The sequence below is a fragment of the Ovis aries genome, chromosome Y (genome assembly GCF_016772045.2).
Source record: "Ovis aries strain OAR_USU_Benz2616 breed Rambouillet chromosome Y, ARS-UI_Ramb_v3.0, whole genome shotgun sequence".
In the NCBI taxonomy this organism is placed as follows: domain Eukaryota; kingdom Metazoa; phylum Chordata; class Mammalia; order Artiodactyla; family Bovidae; genus Ovis; species Ovis aries.
Window position 1 is genome coordinate 4,650,666 of NC_082741.1, and position 19,568 is coordinate 4,670,233.

The 19,568-nt window shown below is 52.2% G+C and overlaps 2 protein-coding genes across 10 annotated transcripts in view; one reads left to right on the plus strand and one right to left on the minus strand.

The window, feature by feature from the left end:
- The window catches only part of PUDP (pseudouridine-5'-phosphatase), a 57,402-nt gene extending 45,286 nt beyond the window's left edge, over nt 1-12,116 (minus strand). For 3 of the 7 annotated variants that reach the window (XR_009598986.1, XR_009598985.1, XM_060408632.1), the window contains exon 1: nt 10,578-11,327. Coding sequence is in view for 4 of the 7 variants with exons in the window: in XM_060408632.1 (XP_060264615.1) it covers nt 10,578-10,788 (211 nt within the window). In the remaining 3 variants the exon portion in view is untranslated. Of the gene's footprint in view, nt 1-10,577; nt 11,328-12,029 lie in introns of those variants that run through there. The other 4 variants (XR_009598984.1, XM_015104782.4, XM_060408631.1 and 1 more) reach the window with 4 other exon arrangements.
- The window catches only part of LOC101118590 (steroid sulfatase), a 227,089-nt gene continuing 218,846 nt past the window's right edge, over nt 11,326-19,568 (plus strand). For 2 of the 3 annotated variants that reach the window (XM_060408630.1, XM_027963559.3), the window contains exon 1: nt 11,326-11,658. The gene's annotated coding sequence lies outside the window, so the exon portion shown is untranslated. Of the gene's footprint in view, nt 11,659-17,297; nt 17,591-19,568 lie in introns of those variants that run through there. The other variant, XM_042242173.2, reaches the window with a different exon arrangement.

Sequence of the window (19,568 nt, forward strand, 5' to 3'; positions counted from 1 at the left end):
CCGGTTATTCAGCACCACAGGTGCGGTTATATGAAGCTGTTAAGTTCACACGCAAGCCATCTGCTCGCCAACGGAGGACATGCCCTTACCTGGTCTAATAACAGACACAAATGCTATGAAGAAGGGCTGTATCATATTCAGACAACTAAGTCTCTTTTGCAAAGTCGCATTAAACACTGCACAAGGGTTTCCCACGTGGTCCAGTGGAAGAGAGGGCAGCTTGCAATGCAGGGGACAGGGGTTTGATCCCTGGACCCGGAGGATTCCCACAAGCTGTGTAATAGCTGAGCCTGAGAGCCACGACTACGGAGCCCACCGGTCCCAGATCCCATGCTCTGCAACGAGAGAAAGCAACGCAAAGAGAAGCACAAACACCGCGGCCAGAGAACAGCCCCGCCTGCCACAACCAAAGAACCAGAGAACAGCCCCGCCTGTCACAGCCAGAGAACAGCCCCGCCTGTCACAGCCAGAGAACAGCCCCGCCTGTCACAATAGAGTACAGCCAGAGAACAGCCCCGCCTGTCAGAACCAGAGAACAGCCCCACCTGTCACAGCCAGAGAACAGCCCTGCCTGTCACAGCCAGAGAACAGCCCCTGCCTGTCACAGCCAGAGAACAGCCCTGCCTGTCACAGCCAGAGAACAGCCCCTGCCTGTCAGAACCAGAGAACAGCCCCTGCCTGTCACAACAGCCAGAGAACAGCCCCTGCCTGTCAGAACCAGAGAACAGCCCCACCTGTCACAGCCAGAGAACAGCCCCGCCCGTCACAGCCAGAGAACAGCCCCGCCCATCACAGCCAGAGAACAGCCCCACCTGTCACAGCCAGAGAACAGCCCCGCCTGTCAGAACCAGAGAACAGCCCCTGCCTGTCAGAACCAGAGAACAGCCCCACCTGTCACAGCCAGAGAAGAGCCCCGCCTGTCACACTGTCACAGCTAGATAATAGCTGCCTGTCACAGATAGAGAACAGTTCTCACAGCAATGAAGACCCAGCACAGCCAAAAATAAAATTAATTAATTTAAAACACATCAGCAGCAATAACAACAACAACAGAAAACAGTACGCGGAAGGCGTTGTGTCGGCCAGCAGGCTGTCTTGGGCCTGACTGTTCCTGGGTCTTGACGAGCCTCTGGAGGCCCAGGAGGGTCCCGCCCCGACTGACACATGCCCGAGACACCCAAGGTGGGGGCGGGCTCCGCTGCTGGGAGAACGCCTGAGGACAGGGAACGGTGCCAAGCTGGCAGGGAGAGCGGGGACCCGGGGTGAAGTGAGGGAGCAGGCTTCCTCCACGCGGCCGCTGACGTGTTCAGTGAGCACAGGTGGGCCTGAGTGGGACCCCCCCATCGCCCCTCAGAGTGAGACAAAGACCAGAACACGAGGTGTCAGCTATGTGGTCTCTGAGGTGGACGCGTGCGTGCTCCCGACCCTCCGTGATCCCATGGAGTGTAGCCCGCCGCGCTCCTGTGTCCACGGGATTCTCCAGGCAAGGATACTGGAGTGGGTTGCCGTTTCCTTCTCCAGCGGATCTTCCTGACCCAGGGATGGAACCTGCATCTATGGCATCTCCCGCATTGGCAGGTGGGTCCTTCACCACTAGCGCCCCCTGGGAAGCCCAGTAAGGATTCCCACTGTGCCTGTCCCAGTGAGCGTTGCCTGGCAGGCATTCTAAGTCGGCCCAAGGCCACCCACCGAGATGCTTGTTGAAAGGACCCAGTAGGAAACTGGCTCGGTTTTCTCTGGGTCCTCCAGGCAGCTGGATAGTTTCTCCAAGCACATCTCAAATTCGACCAGAACTCCCCCGCTGCAAAGCCATCCCCTCCACACGGCACTTTCAAAGCTGACGCACGGCCATGCAGCTGTCAGTGCCAACTCGAAGTACATGGTGGCGAAAGGCAGTTATCTCAGCTGGACTCGGGGTCGGCCTCGATTATACAGTTGCCAGGTGAAAACACACGCTGTCAGAGCAACCAAAGGCAATGCTTCTAAGAAAAACAAGGCAAATAACAGACGCAGAGAGGAAACTGGGATGTACCAGGGACTGACCGAAATCGACTGTTTGCAGCCGGAAGAAAACGCCAAGTAACACCTTGCTGGCACAAAACACTTCTTCGATAACCAAGTGATCCCCTTTTCTTAAAGCAGGAGCAGAAAGGTTTCCAAGACAATGAAACCGTGGTGAACACGAACAGAGAACCCTGTGGACCTGTGAAAATGCAGCCGCAGGGCCCTCACACCAAGGACAGCACTGGCCCAGCACTGCCAGAACTGCTTTTAAATCCATGTCATTCTTCACTCCAGCTCGAGCTCCAGCCTCGGGAGTGATGGATGAGAACACACCAGGCCTGCAGCGGCAGACGTCCGCGGAGAGGCGTCGGCCCAGGGCTGCCAGGTTCCCGAGGGACACCACTGTCACCAGGTCTGACGGGCACACCTTGTGAGCCGCAGGTATTGGTGAGTGGCTACTTCAAGAGGACGTGCAGAAAGCTTCTCTCTCTTTTTTGAATGTGACCTCTTAACTAAATACCAGCTGCTGTTCAAGATTCCACCAAAAGATGGGAATAAAGATTGATACAACCAATATGGATAACAGTACAGAGACTCCTTAAACAGCTAGGAATAAAAACTACCATATGACCCAGCAAGCCCAGTACTGAGCATATCCCTCTGAGCAAACCGTAGTTCAAAGACGCGTGGTACCCTAGTGTTCACTGCAGCACTATTTACAGCAGCTAGGACATGGAAGCCACCTAGATGTTCACTGATACGTGAATGGATAAAGAAGACGTGATACACACACAAACACATATATATACACAATCAAATACTGCTGCTGCTGCTGCTAAGTCGCTTCAGTCGTATCCAACTGTGCGACCCCATAGACGGCAGCCCACTAGGCTCCGGCGTCCCTGGGATTCTCCAGGCAAGAACACTGGAGTGGGTTGCCATTTCCTTCTCCAATGCATGAAAGTGAAAACTGAAAGAAGCCGCTCAGTCGTGTCCAACTCGTAGCGACCCCATGGACTGCAGCCTTCCAGGCTCCTCTGTCCACGGGATTTTCGAGGCAAGAGTACTGGAGTGTGGTGTCATTGCCTTCTCCAACAATCAAATACTACTTAGCCATAAAAAGACACAAAGCTGAGTCATTTGTGGTGATATGGGTGAACCGAGAGCCTGTCATACAAGGTGAAGTAAGTCAGAAAAACAAACATCCTATATTAACACATAACTAGGGAATCTAGAAAAACTGTACTGGCAGGAATAGAGATGCGCAGCAGAGAACAGACCTGTGGAGCAGAGTGGGAGGGAGGGAGCGGTGCAAATGAAGAGAGCAGCGCAGACATACAGACACTATCAGGCGTAAAATCATGCAAGCCTCTCTACAGCACAGCGAGCTCAGCTCCGCACGCTTCGATGACCTGGAGGCCGGGATGGGCTTCGATGACCTGGAGGCCAGGATGGGGTGCGAGGGCTCAAGAGGGAGGGGACATACGTATACATATGGCTCAAGCTGAGGCTCCAATCCTTTGGCCACCTGATGCTGACTCCTTGGAAAAGACCCTGATGCTGGGAGGAACTGGGGGTGGGAGAAGGGGACAACAGAAGATGAGATGGTGTCACCGACTGCATGGACATGAGTTTCGGTGGACTCCGGGAGTTAGTGATGGACAGGGAAGCCTGGCGCGCTGCGGTCCATGGGGTTGCAAAGAGTCGGACACAACTGAGCGACTGAATTGAACTGAGGGGTGATTCATACTGATGTATGGCAGAAACGAATACGACATTGTAAAGCAATTATCCGCCAAATAAACATAAATTTTAAAAAACAGAAAGATTCCACCCAAAGAAAATTTGGTGCCCAAATGTTTTCAGAGATCCCTGGGCCCAGCTCCAAGTGCTCAAGTGGGAAAAAGAAGTACTTTTGATACTGACTTGCTGACCCAGGGGAACAGACTGCCCCCCCAAGGCTAGTTAATTCCCAGAGATGGTAAGAAGCTGTTTTTTGCATGTAAACGAGGGTGCCTTTCACATGCAAACAAACCTACGCAAAGCCCATCCTCCCAAATAGTCCTTTATGGATTTTTAAGCCACCTGCCAAAGCAGGAGACCTGAGAGACATGGGTGCAATCCCTGGGTCGGGAAGATCCCCTGGAGGAGGAAATGGCAACCCACTCCAGTATTTTTGCCTGGACAATCCCATGGATGGAGGAGCCTGGTGGCTACAGTCCATGGGGTCGCAAAGAGTCAGGCATGCCTGAACCAACTGCACACACACACACACACACACACACACACACACACAGCTGTGATCACGAGTCCGCATCTCATGTAGCCTGAACCAACTGCGTGCGCACGCGCGTGCACACACACACACACACACACACACACACAGCTGTGATCACGAGTCCGCATCTCATGTAGCCTGGACAGCCTAGCACACGCACACACACGCACACACACACACACACACACAGCTGTGATCACGAGTCCGCATCTCACGTAGCCTGGACAGCCTAGCACGCACGCACGCACACACACACACACACACACACACACACACAGCTGTGATCACGAGTCCGCATCTCATGTAGCCTGGACAGCCTAGCACACACACACACACGCACACACACACACACACACACACACACACACACACACAGCTGTGATCACGAGTCCGTATCTCATGTAGCCTGGACAGCCTAGCACACACACACACACATGCACACGCACACACACAGCTGTGATCACGAGTCCGCATCTCACGTAGCCTGGACAGCCTAGTGCGCGCGCGCGCACACACACACAGAGCTGTGATCACGAGTCTGCATCTCATGTAGCCTGGACAGCCTAGCACACACACACACACGCACACACACACACACACACACACACACACACACACACACACAGCTGTGATCACGAGTCTGCATCTCATGTAGCCTGGACAGCCTAGCGGGTGTCGAGCAGACTCTAGTGTGCCTCTAGATCCATTCCTGGCCTCTAGGCCTCGGGAGGCAAGTTAAGAGCCATCAACTGCCCTGCCCAGGGGCAGGAGGCAGGCTGATGTTGCTGCCTGCCAGGCCAGGGCGCGGAGCAGACCGCCCTCAGTGCAGGCGCAGGCCCTCGTCTGCACATACTCTGTGCAGACGCTAAGCTACTGACCGCAGGCATCACAGCGAAGGCCGTGAGGGAGCAGACCCTAAAGGAAAATGGGGATGAATCTGACCAACGCTCAGAAGGTAACACGAGAGCTGCTGGGATGGTCGTCCACCTCTGCAAAGACCAAAAGTGGGAGAACACTTCCTAAGCATTTCTGCTGAAGAAACAGAAATGTGAGTCTGTCACGATCATCACGTGTTCAAGAAAATTCTCCTCAGACACCCACAAGGCCATTTTAAACCTCAGAAATGTGTGCTCTAACACCAGCACTGCCCTCGCCCCCCATTTCAACACACTTCTAGGAAGCTCTGAATACCCCGTGCGTGCTACATCACTTCAGCTGTGTCTGAGTCTTTACAAGTCTATGGCAGCCCTCCAGGCTCCTCTGTCAGTGGGATTCTCCAGGCGAGAATACAGGAGTGGGTTGCCACGCCCTCCTCCAGGGGACCTTCCCGACCCAGGGAGGGAACCCGCCTCTCTTACGTCTCCTGCACTGGCAGGCGTGTTCTCTACCATTAGCGCCACCCGGGAAGCCAGTATTCACATACAGCTGACGGTGAGATCTTTATTTTTGAATGTAATCCAAACACCATGGCACCTCCTGACCTCAGGCTATGTAGCCATCACTTTTCAAACACTGCAAACACAGGTTTTAAAAAGTCACTTGGGCACCTCTGTGTAATGAGAGCTCTCGGCAGACATTTCTTGGGGGCATTATTTCCCTTGCTCTTTTCTGTTTCATTAAATCTCGGTCTACCCCTGAAGAATGACATGGCGTAACTGATAAATTATAGCAGCTTACAAAATGAAAGAAAAAAAAAAGAAGAAGCTGAAACAGAGAAAAGAGAGAATCATCATAAAGACAAAAGGGAGCAAAGAATCCCCAACACAGTTTTTTCCAAGGAGAAGGAGGGAAAAACAGATTGAGAGAAAAAACGATGACGCCTCTCCTGAGATCGTACCTGGTTTTCACTGCTGAGATTCCAGAGGAAAGCACACCACGAGGAGGATAAGGAAGCTGGCAGAAAGCAAGGCCAGGGGGCTGTGCACCCGCACTGGCAGAAACCCGCTGAGTATGCCAGCCGTCTTGCCAGCTGGACCCAGCTCCTGTCGACCTGCAGAATTCTGCAATTTTGTTCTCACCCTCTTCCCAGTTATTCTAAAAATGAGAGCCGCCGTGGTGGATAATGGCAGGCACACTCTGAAGGTTGACAAGGTTTGGGACTGTTAGGAAGCACAGTTTAACAGGCCTGAGTTTACCCACCTTAGTCCCCTCTAGAGTCCTTTCTTATTCCTGATGGATTTTCGCTGACAAGCAACATGGTCCGTTGGTACCTTAATCTGCCCCTTGGTTGTTCAGCTGTGTCCGACTCTTGGCGACCCCATGGACTGTAGCCCGCCAGGCTCCTCTGTTCCTGGGATTCTCCAGGGACGAATACTGGAGAGGGTTGCCATGCCCTTCTCCAGGGGATCTTCCCGACCCAGGGATCAAACCCAGGTCTGCACTGCAGGCAGATTCTTGACCTTCGGAGCCCCCAGGGAAGTAACCTACGGAAGTGCTAAAGCCAGCTAAGGAGATTCTCTGTTTGTCATCTGCTGTGTGGAGGTTCCGGGGTCTAGACAATCTGGCGTAGGGGACATGAACCAAAGGACGACGGGTGACAGGGGACCCTGACCCCGTGTGGGCACAGCTGTGAGCTGCTGAGCTCGAGAGAGGCCCTGCCTTCACCCAGAGGCACCCAGAGAACCGGGCACTCCTACACCATCTCAAAATGGCCACTACTGGGCAGAGACGAAGCTGTGGGAGTGCAAACCGGTACTCAACAGGGCATCTGCTCCTGTACGTGACGGTAGATTAGAAGCCAGGTGTCCCCGCTTGAAATCCTGCAGCCTTGGGACTTTGCTGGTGGTCCAGTGGTTAAGAGCGGTGTTTCCCGAGTGGGGTGTGCAGGTTGAGCCCCTGGTTGGGAATCTAGGATCCCACATGTGGTGCTCACTTTCGACCAACTGGCTCCTCTGTCCAGGGGATCCTCCAGAATACTGGAGCGGGCTGCCATTTCCTCCTCCAGGGGAATCTTTCTAACTCAGGGACTGAACCTCCGTCTTCTCCATCTCCTCTACTGGCAGGTGGGTTCTTTACCACTGAGCCAAGGATCTCACATGTTGCGGGATTAAAAATAAATAAACAAAAAATCCTGCAATATCTGCGTGTTTATGGAGACATTGTCAGTTATAGTCAACATGGCAAATAATTATATTTTCCCTCACCAATCTATCACATTATTATTTTTCTGATTTTAAGAATTTGAAAATAAGTTATTTTCCTAAGGCTGACTTTTTAAGGATTATAACAACTGCATCAGACTCCTAGAAAGCACATTTTATGTATATCACTTTTTACACATCCACAGAACTCCTAATTCTCAATATGATTAACATCCACCCTCCACATGGCCCTATTATCAACAGCAATCATCAATGAATTGCTTCCCAAAACCCTGCACCTGGATCGTCCAACAAGGGAGGCCCTAGCGAAATGTGGCCAGTGAAGCCTGGAAAGCTGGCTAGTTTGTGTGGAGATGCGTTCTGAGCGTCCAACACACACAGATTTCAAAGGCTAGGTAACAAAAAGGAAGGCAAACTATCTCAATGATTTTTTTTTTTAATTGATTATGCCTTGATGCGGAGACCAGGGTTCGATCCCTGGGTCAGGAAGATCCCCTGGAAAAGGAAATGGCAACCCACTCCAGTACTATTGCCTGGAAAATCCCATGGATGCAGGAGCTTGTCAGGCTACAGTCCATGGGGTCGCAAAGAGTCGGACACGACTGAGCGACGTCCCTTCTCCTTCCCCTTCTCCCTTGAGTAACATTTTGGATGTGTCAGGACAGAAAAAGTTTCCATTCAAGCTCATTTCCTCTGTGTTTTTTTCCTTTTTCAACGTTGCTCTAAGAAAATCTTACATGGTCCTACGCCTATCAGATTGCAGGACTCTGGACCACCAATTTTCCCCTCTTAAAGAGAGCCTCTGTGCTCCTAAAGTCATTAAACAACTTCAGTTATTTAAGCAACAAGAAAACCCTTCCTGTTCAGGAGCTGAGTGTTTAATATTTGTATCTTCTTCCTTCAAAATCTTATCCTTGATCATAAATAATCTCAGTCCCCTCTGTCTCTGGGTCTAAATAGCATCTGAGGGCCAAAATTACTACCTAGCTCACAGATAATTGTTACCTGTGTCAACAAAAATCAAATTCCAAAGACTGAAAAGACAACAGCAGCAAACACTTCAAAAGCACTAGATTCCTGCAACAATCTCCAGACTTCCTCACTGCCCACAAGCTTCGCCCTTCACTGTTTTCTGACTCACTTCTTGGAAAATTCAAGTACTGGGGCTGACACAAGTAAACAGAACTTCCTGGGGAAATGCATCTGGAATTCTGAAAAGCAGGCAGACCGAAAAAGAACTTACTATTAACTGATGACACACTGTTACGCAAACAACAGACAAACTGAAGTCAGGCCCTTGAAAATTAGAACAGGTATGCGCTTAGCTGGTCAGTTGTGTCCGACTCTTTGCAACCCCATGGACTGTAGCCCACCAGGCTCCTCTGTCCATGGGGATTCCTCACACAAGAATACTGGAGTGGGTTGCTATGCCCTCTTCTAAGGGACCTTCCCAACTCAGGGATCGAATGCAGGTCTCCTGCATTGCAAACGGATTCTTTACTGATTGGGCCACTAGGGAAGCCCTGTTGTTGCCGCTAAGTCACTTCAGTCGTGTCCGACTCTGTGCGACCCCATTGACGGCAGCCCACCAGGCTCCTCCGTCCCTGGGATTCTCCAGGCAAGAACAATGGAGTGGGCTGCCATTTCCTTCTCCAATGCCTGAAAGTGAAATCGCTCAACTGTGTCCAACCCTCAGCAACCCCACAGACTGCAGCTTTCCAGGCTCCTCCGTCCACGGGATTTTCCAGGCAAGAGTACTGGAGTGGGGTGCCCTAGAACAGGTATCATCAAGCAGATTAGAGGAAGTAAAGTATTGCATTCTGAAAGCTCGTGTTTTATTACAGACGTTTTGTAAAAAGTAACAGAATAACCAAAGGTGCATTGCTGAGAAAGTTCTGCAAGGCCTTACCACCTCTAGGAAGAGTCAGGGCAGTATGACCTAAAAGGGAGGAAAAGAGGTGGGTCTTATGCTCCCAAAGGCCACTAATCCTTGCTTCTCGACTTGTTCAGAGGATTGGTAACACAACTGCCAGTCCAATGCTTGACAAACCACTCAACTTGCCCTAGCTAGCGAAGTGGAGACTGATTGATAACTCAAAGTTGCTCAGTCATGTCTGACTCTCTGTGAACCCAGGGAGCGTAGAGTCCATGGGATTCTCCAGGCCAGAATACTGGAGTGGATAGCCTTTCCCTTCTCCAGGGGATCTTCCCCACCCAGGGACTGAACCCACGTCTCCCACACTGCAGGCAGATTCTTTACCAGCTGAGCCACCAGGGAATCCCCTGGCTGATAACCCCTACAATTACCACCACAGAAGTCACATCCATGGCTCCAGGGAACACGTACGTGTGTCTCGAGTGGGGATGAAGCACCAAGCTCATTTACAAGTTTAATAAATTTAACTCTAATGAGACACCTCAGTCTGCATTAAAATTCACGAGACTCCCAAAACATGTCCTCTAGACCTTTCATTACAGGGTAAAGCATTTATTTGACAATTTAGCTTGACCACCTGGGCAGGAAAACTCATGTCCACAAACTATACTTATGAATCCCAGAGCTTTTTGAAACTGAGTCATATCAGGTTTACACTGCATACACTGTTCTATCCAGTCAGTGACCTCGATGGGAACTTATTTTTCTCCCTTAGGAATTCACTGGTTTACAGTTCTGTGCTATGCTATGTGCTAAGCTGCTCAGTCACATCTGACTGTTTGCAACCCCACGGACTGTAGTCTGCCGGGCTCCTCTCTCCATGGGATTTCTCAGAGTGGGTATGCCACGCCTTCCTCCCCCACCCCGGGATCCAACCCACACCTCATGAGTCCCCTGCATTGCAAGTGGATTCTTGATTGCTGAAGCCCTGGGTCCATGAAGGACCTGGGAAGCCCTGGGTCCATGAAAGGAAATAAGAGGCTGGTTTTTGTGTGCCTTTAAAAAAACAGCCCCATTATTGAACCGAGTCACATGATCACGGGGGCAAGGTCACACTCACTCTCATTAAGATGAGCACAGCACTTTTATTTAGAACTAGATATTTCTCAGCTCTGTTCCTTATTCGCTATGACCTTGGGCAGATCACTTTACCTCTCTGAGCTATGCAATCTTTCGCTTTCAGTCAGTCAACATAAATATTTTCTCCCACATTGCAGGATTTTATGAGAGGAAGCATTCAAGTACATGAAAGTCTTACCTGGTGGCTCAGACGCTAAAGAATCAGCTTGCAATGCAGGAGACTGGGGTTTGACCCCTGGGCAGGGAAGATTCCCCTGGAGAAGGAAATGGCAACCCACTCCAGTGTTCTTGCCTGGAGAATCCCCATAGACAGAGGGAGCCTGGCGGGCTACAGTCCCGTGGAGCTGCAGAGTGTGCGATGGCTGAATGAGTATCACACACACACACATATTAAAAGTACACACACCTCCAGCAAGTCAGTAGTCTACATAGAGTATGGACACATTTTTATAGTTCTGTGAAACATTCCGGAGACTGAGGTCAGGAACACGCCGGCCCTAACGTTGTGTAACACTTGGCACCGTTATGGAAAAAAATGGCCCAAGCCATAAGCTCCGCTCAGGGCAGTTAGCTGGCTCATGAGTTATAAAAAGTGAGTGCTTTCTATGAATCCTGCTTGAATTCCGTTTCGGTTGGTGGAGTTCACACCTACCACCAAGCCACTGCAGGACAAGTCCCGAGGGGGTGCGCGGGATTGCTGCTGCTAAGTCGCTTTAGTCATGTCTGACTCTGTGCGACCCCATAGACGGCCTCCCACCAGGCTCCCCCGTCCCTGGGATTCTCCAGGCAAGAACACTGGAGTGGGTTGCCATTTCCTTCTCTAAACCACTCCAAACCCTGGGCGCTGTATGCATCTCCAACTTTCTGGCACTTGGGTTAAAAAAGTGCACACTCTGATTGGGCAGCGGCGGGGTGGGGACCCGGGCAGCGTACTGCAAACCGGCTGCCCGCTCGGATGTCCGTGCTGGGAGTCTCTCCGCCCAGCCGGACCTCTGAGCAGGGCTCCACCACCATCACCTCCTCCTCAGCACAAGACACTGGGGGTCAGGAGCGTTTGCAGCTTGCAGTGGCCGTGAAGCGGTCCCGTGCACTGCGGAGAGCGAGCTTCAGCAGCAACCCCGCTTGCATGGCACTCCCGCCTTCCGGCTAGGTCACCCCCAAACGCCTGCAGACGTCGGCAGAGGCTCCAGCGACCCCCCCCACACCCCCAAAGCGGCGGATGGAGGACCATGCCCTGCCTGTAGGATGCTACCAACCAGGTGCGTGCACCTCAGAGGGCAGAACCCCGGCAGGGCCCCCTGGAGGTCGGGGCGCGGATGGGGCAACTGAGGCTGGGTGGCTGCGCGCAGCGCTCGCGGCCTCTGGGGTGGGGAGGGGGTACCTCACCAACAAACTCCACAGCCAGCACGGTGGTCCCTGAGCGCGCCGGCCCCGCAAGCGCGGCACGGCCGCCGGAAGTGCCCCGGGAGCCGTCTACGCGGCAGCCCCGGGCGAGCGACCCGCCTGAGGGGACCGAGGGGTCTCCTCACGCCGCTCCGTCGTGGCCCCCGACCCCGGCGCTGAGGGCCTGCGTTTCCCCTCCCGCCAATCCCTAGACAGTTCTGGCGGGAGGCGGCCGCAGGCTACCCACCCAGAAGGAGGCCGTCCATGTCAAAAAGCAGGTGGGTGACGGGACGCGGAGGGGCTACGGGCGCCGCCATTGTGCCGCCGTTTCTCTGCCGACTCGCGGGGTGGGCGGGGGGAGGGGGAGGGCGGAGAGGAGGTGCCAGCAGGCGCGCTCCCGGCCTGCCCCGCGCGCCCCGGTTCTGCGCACGCGCGGCTGCCCGCCAGGGGCTGCTCCTGCACACGCACGCGCGCTCCGGTCTCCCTCCCCTCTACCGCAGCACGCGCGCGCGCGCGACCCGAGCCGTTCTGCGCACGCGCAGTCCCGGGCCGCCGCCGCCGCCTCGCGCCCGCGCCCCCGAAGCTGCTCCCGCGCACGCGCGCTGCAGCCAGCCCCCTAGCGCCGGGAGCCGCTCTGCGCACGCGCGCCTCGCCTCCTCGCGCGGCCCCCACGGAGGGCGCGCGCTCTGAGCCACACAGCCGCTCGGCGCATGCGCGCGGCCGGTCTCCTCGCGAAGCTCCTGAGACGCGCGCGCGCGCGCGCGAGCGCTCTGGGCCTCGTGTCCGCGTCCACCCGTCCGGCTCACTTCTCACCCTTGAAAACGGGCCAGGAGGTTCGGTCACGGGCCCGAGCAGAGTCGCGTCCCTAGTCCAGTCGAGCGCGTACAGCTAGAATTTGGAACGCGCCTGAAGAGGGAGGGAGGGAGGGCGCGGAGGTTCGACAGCGCCTGAGGTGCTTCTCTCTTCAGAGCCCCCAAGTACAAAGGCAGCAGGGTGGCCTTAGTCATGGGGTTTCCCCCCCCGGGGGACTTCGGCCCGGGCCCCGGAGCGCCTGTCCTCAAACTCTGGGCAAGTCTCTTGCAGTTTATAGCCGCCCGCACCGTCCTCCCACCCACCCCCCACCTCGGGCCGGCAGGGAGCGTGAGCAATGGCGCGCGGGTCCCCCTCCTTGAGCGCCTGTATCGCCCAGCAACCCTGGCTGGTTACAACTCCCAGAGCGATTCCGTTGCTGAAGTCTGATAACAGAGAGCCGGAATTGGTTCGGTTCGGTTCAGTTCAGTCGCTCAGTCGTGTCCCGACTCTCTGCGACCCCCATGGACTGCAGCACAGCCAGGCTTCCCTGTCCATCACCAACTCCCGGAGCTTACTCCAAAAGTGTGTTGTCAAAGTGTTAGTTGCTGAGTCGTGCCCGACCCTTGGCGACCCCATGGACTGCAGCCCACCAGGCTTCTTGGTCCATGGGATTTTCCAGGCAAGGGTACTGGATTGGGTTACCATTTCCTTCTCTAGGAGATCGTCCCAACCCAGGGATTGAATCCCGGTCTCCCGCACCGCAGGCAGATTCTTTACCGACTGAGCTCCGAGGGAAGCCCTTACTCAAACTCATGTCCATGGAGTGGGTGATGCCATCCAACCATCTCATCCTCTGTCGTCCCCTTCCTCCCGCTTTCAATCTTCCCTAGCATCAGGGTCTTTTCCAGTGAGTCAGTTTTTCGAATCGGATGGCCAAAGGATTGTAGCTTCAGCTTCAGCATCTGTCCTTCCAATGAATATACAGGACTGATTTCCTTTAGGATGGACTGGTTGGAACTCCTTGCTGTCCAAGGAACTCGGGCTTCCCTGATAGCTCAGTCGGTAAAGAGCCAGAATAAGACGGATTTAATGCCTTGCCCGTTTTTGCCTTGTATATCTCATCTGCTTTGATTATTGAGTTTTCTTCCCCTCCCCGCCCCAAAGTTTCTGAAGGCAAGCTGAAAAGCAGCATTTCTTTTTTTTTTCTTCCCACTCAGAAATACCTTCCCCCAACCCATTTCTCGGAGAAGGCAATGGCACCCTACTCCAGTACTCTTGCCTGGAAAACTGGACGGAGGAGCCTGGTAGGCTGCAGTCCATGGGGCCTCTAAGAGTCCGACATGACTGATCAACTTCACTTTCACTTTTCACTTTCATGCACTGGAGAAGGAAATGGCAGCCCACTTCAGTATTCTTGCCTGGAGAATCCCAGGGACGGCAAAGGCTGGTGGGCTGCCGTCTATGGGGTCGCACAGAGTCGGACACGACTGAAGCGACTTAGCAGCAGCAGCAGCAACCCATTTCTATTATTTTTAGCTGGTGTTGTAAATGCATGTTGGCAAATGGGCTTCCGGGGTGACTCAGATGGTAAAGAATCCGCCTGCAATGGGAGAGACCTGGGTTCGATCCCTGGGTTGGGAAGATTCCCCTGGAGAAGGGAATGGCTACCCACTCCAGTATTCAGGTCTAGAGAAGTCCACAGAGGAGCCTGGCAGGCTACAGTGCATGGGGTTGCAAGGAGTCAGGAGAGGATTGAGCGATTTTCATTTTCAAATGCATGTTTAAACATAAAGATAGGATCTTTCGAGAGGCAGAAATAAGAAAGCTGCAGAGACTTTAAAATGTGAGCGTTGTGTTTCTGGTGAAGTGTGTCAACTGGGCACTCAAGACAGCTTGGTTTAGCACATATCAGCATTAAACCTCTGTGCCTGCCTTTCCGTGTACATGAAATGAAAGCGTTACATGATGCAAACCCGGGCAAGCTGTTCAGTTCAGTCACTGTTGTGTCTGACTCTGCGACCCCATGGACTGGGCAGGCAGTTGGAGGTGGCAAATAGAATATGCTCAGTTAACTTATGTGTTTTTTTTCAAGCTGTGGCCGTGACAGACGTTCCCTGGTTTCATCCAGTCATGATTTCCTGTTGAGGATGCTGGACCTCAGAGAGGGCAGTTCATCAGCCAGTTAGTGAGCAGACTCTGCCCCAAATGTGCTGCTGCTGCTAAGTCGCTTCAGTCGTGTCCGACTCTGTGCGACCCCATAGATGGCAGCCCACCAGGCTACTCTGTCCACAGGATTCTCTAGGCAAGAATACTGGAGAGGGTTGCCGTTTCCTTCTCCTCCAAATGTGCTAGGCTGCTGTATGGAATGACCACCGAGTGGGTAGACGAAACAACATGAAGTTAGTGCCTCCCAGTTCTGAAGGCCGAAAGTCCGGCGTGAGAGGGTGGACAGGGTTAACGCCTTCTGAGGAAAGAGTTGGTTCCAGGCCTCTCTCCTTGGCTCCAACACAGCCATCTTATCTCTTTATCTCGTCATCTTATCTTCTGTCCATGCATCTGTTTCCATGTCCACATTCCCCCTTTTTATAAGGACACCAGTCATCCAGGATTGCCACCCAGACTCATGACCACATTCTAATTCAATTACCTACGTCACGACCTTCTCTTCAGGTAAGGTCACACTGAGGTACTGGTGGTCAGGATTCCTACACTATTATTTTTTTAATATTTATTGTATTTATTTATTTGGCTCTTCTGGGTCTTAGTTGCAGCCTGTGGGATCGTCAGTCTTTGTTGTGGCATCTTGTTTTTTTAGGTGCAGCATGTGAGTTTCCAGCAGACAGAATCTAGTTTCCTGCATGCGTGCATGCTCAGTCGCTTCAGTCGTGTCTGACTCCGTGATCGACCTCTGTCCATGGCATTCTCCAGGCAAGAACACTGGAGTGGGTTGCCATTTCCTTCTTGCAGGGGATCCTCCCCACCTAGGGATCAAACCCAGGTCCCATGCATTGAGGCAGGGAGTCTTAGCCAGAGAAGTCCCTCCTATGTAGGGTTGGGTTTTTTTTGTTTTTCTTTTTTTGTTTTTTGAGAGGGACACAATTCAACCTGGAACACTTATTCCATAAATATTGGGGGCCTCCTGTCTGCCCAGGCTCACCTGTTGGACCCTTTTTAGAATTCTTGCTCAGCTTCTTTCCGTTTTTGGAAACGTAAATGGACACACAAAGGAGAAAGTTACTCTTCTTCTCTGGCTGTAACAACTTTGTTGGATTCCTTAGACAAAAGGACTGTTTTCAAAAGGGAAAGAAAGAAAGAAAAAAAAAGCTCCAATGCCAGGGTTAAGAATTGGAAACAGCAAGGGTAAGGCCGGAGCTATAAGAAAGCTCTGTGTTAGGGAAAGAGGGGCTCCTTAGAAGGTGCTTACCGAGTTGCCTGGGTTTTGACGCTTCATAATAATGTGCTGCAAAAATAAGCAAACATAGATGCAGGCGATGAAGGTGTGAGATACCCTGGCACAGAGATACTTGGAGGGTCCCCCTTTCCCTGTTTCAGCCACTGCCACCCAGGGCACGTCTGGGCAGACCATCCAGTTTGTTCACTTACAGGAAACAAATGCGCTGGCAGAGGGGAGTTCCCCTTCCACCGAGGCTAAGCCAGCAAAATCTCAGGGCAGTGCAGTTGCAGATAAGATACATTGGGAAACTTCTCCCACAAGGCTTGAAAACATGGCTCAAGTCATTTTTTTTTTTAAAGTCTTCTTTTCCGCACCCTTTAGAAACATCTCTTGCCCGCAATGGAAGGCACCTCAAAATATCAACAACCACAAAAAAAACTGACTAACTGAAGCTGGACTAGGAAAAAAAAAACAGGAAAATGTGTTCTATTCAAGTGGTTGCTACACACATCATCAGGTGTTACTGGTTGTTGCAGTTTAGTCACGGAGTTGTGTCCGACTCTCCGATCACAAGGACTGCCAGGCTCCTCTGTCCTTGGAATTCTCCAGGCAAGAATTCTAGAGCGGGTCGCCATTTTCCTCCTCCAGGGGAGTCTCCCACCCACGGATTGAACCCGCATCTCCTGCATTGGCAGGTGGATTCTTAACCACTGCGCCACCTGGGGTCCCCCCAAAATATATATACATGTATGTATGTGAGTGAAGTCGTTCGGTCGTGTCCAACTCTTTGTGACCCCCATGGACTGTAGCCCACCAGGCTCCTCCGTCCATGGAATTTTCCAAGCCAGAAGACCGGAGTGGGTTGCCATTTCCTTCTCCAGGAGATCTTCCCACCCCAGGGATCGAACCCGGGTTTCCCGCACTGTAGGCAGACGCTTTACCGTCTGAGCCACCAGGGAAGTCCACTCTATATACAGTATCACCTTGTTTCTTTTTAAAAATATTATTTGTTTGCTGGCTGTGCCGGGTCTTCATTGCTTCACGAGAGCTACTCTCTCGTGGCAATGCACAGGCTTGCGCTTGCGATGGCTTCTCTCGTCTCACAGCGAGGGCTCTAGGCGTGCCAGCTTCAGTAGTTGCAGCCCAAGGGCTCAGGAGTTGCGGCACACGAGCTTAGTTGCCTCGCCACATGTGGGATCTTCCCAGACCGGAGATTGAACGGGTGTCCCCTGCGTTGCAAGGCAGGCTCTTCACCAGCGGACCAGCAGGGAAGCCCACAGTTCCAACTTACATCAGCTTCCTTATTTTGCTGTCTTGGTTCTTCCTGCTGTACATTTCCTTTGTGTGTGGTATTTGGAGAGCTGTGTAGAAGCCAGGTTTTCTTTGGAAGCACTTCCAGCCCTGCAGGTGACCCTCTGCGGCTTCCAGTTTCCCTCCGTAGCTCTGTCTGCCCTGGTCCTAGCAAGTGTGAGGCTGATGGTTGAGGCCCGACCTGCGGGTTACACATACGAGCATCACAGTGCAACCATCACAGCGGCTGAGCCGAGTCTGAAAGGGCTTTGTTGATTCAAGACGCAGGAAACATCTGGGGCTGCTACTGGCAGGAGCAGACGGACTTTGTGGTGAGTTTGGGAGAGGCCAGCATGCCCCCTCCAGGTACAAGGGTTCCATGCTCAACAATCCTTTAGCTGGAGAACTCAGGGGAGCAGCTTGAAAGTTTAAGGTATAGGAGATGGAATACAGAGTACTGATATCTTTTTTTTTTTTTGGAGAATAATTTGAAATTTATTTATTTTAATTGGAGGCTAATTGTGGTGGGTTTTGCCATACATCGACATAAATCAGCCATGGGTGTACATGCGTCCCCCCACCCCAAACCCCGTTTTTTTATATGAACCATTTTTTTTAAGTCTTTATTGAATTTCTTACAATCTCGCTTCTGTTGTTTACGTTCTGGTGTTTTGGCCCCAAGGCACGTGGGATCTTAGCTTCCTGACCAGGGATCAGACCCGCACCTGCCTGCTTTGGAAGGCAAAGTCTTAACCAGTGGACTGCCAGGGAAGTCCTAAAGTACCGATGTCTTGAGTGGAACTTTGGTGTCTTTATATATATGTATATAATAGCATATCTGTTGTATATATATAATATGTATTTTATATGTGCTCCACACTCAGTCGCTCAGACGTGTCTAACCTTTTGTGACCCTTTGGACTGTAGCCTGCCAGGCTCTGTTATCCATGGGATTTTTCAGGCAAGAATACTACAGTGAGTTGCCGTTTTCCTCCTCCTGGGAATCTTCCCTACCCAGGAATCCAGCTGGCAGGTCCTACATCTCCTGCACTGCAGTCTCGGAGCCGTCAGGGAAGGTCCTTATGTATGGATGGATAGAAACAGACATAAAGTATGTCCATGTGTACATAGATGTGTACATACGTACGTGCAAAGTGTGGATCTACATAAATATATATTATTTGGGAAAGACCCTGATGCTGGGAAAGATGGAAGGCGGGTGGAGAAGGGGACGACAGAGGATGAGATGGTTGGATGGCATCACCGACTCAATGGACATGGGTTTGTGTGGACTCAGGGAGTTGGTGATGGACAGGGAGGCCTGGCGTGCTGCAGTCCGTGGGGTCGCAAAGAGTCGGACACAACTGAGTGACTGAACTGGACTGAACCACCCCCATGACCTCATCTAAGTCTAATTACTTCCCTGGGAGTTATAAGAAATACATGTTTGGTCTTCATTCCATTTCAGGCAGCTCCTGGAGCCCTTGCAATTTCCTAAGTGAGGAAAGAGATAAAGGTGTCTTTTGTTGTGTTAATAAGGTGACTCTTGCAAAGCAGCTAATTGTGGGGACTGGTTGCCAGAGGAGCCAATTTGCTTTCTTTTTTTTTTAAAACTTAATTAATTATTTTTGGCTGTGCTGGGTCTTTCTTGCTGTGTGGGCTTTTCTCTAGTTGAGACAAGCAGGAGCTACTCTCTGGTTCTGGGGCCCAGGCTTCTCAATGCAGCGTCTTCTTTTGTTGTGGAGCACAGGCCCTCGGGTACCTGGGTTTCAGTAATTGCAGCTCCGGGTCACTGGAGCACAGGCTAAGTTGCTTCTCAGCATGTGGGATCTTTCTGAGCCAGAGATCTAACCGGTGTGCCCTGGCAGTGCAGATCAGGCAGATTCTTTACCACCGAGCCACCAGGGAAGCCCCAAATAGATTTTCTCATGAGAGCCTCAGAAGGTTCACCCCCAGCGTCCGAGGAAGGGTGAGGGGCTGTAGGTTGAACCAGCCACCCATGGCCAATGGTATAATCAGTACGCCCACATAATAAAACCTCCATAAAAACACGCAGTGAACCCATGGAGGTGATGGGATGGTGGTTCCCTGGAGAGTGTGTGGGAGCTCCGTATCCTTTCCCTGTACCTCCATATCCTTCCCCGGTGCCTCTCTGGCTGTTCCACAGTCGTATCTATTTGTAATAAACCAGTGAATCCGAAAGTAACCTATTTTCCTGAGTTCTGTGAGCCACTGTAGGAAATGAAACTCAAGGAGGTGGTTGGAGGAACTTGGGGCCTAAAGCTGGTCAGTCGGAAGGACAGGTGACTA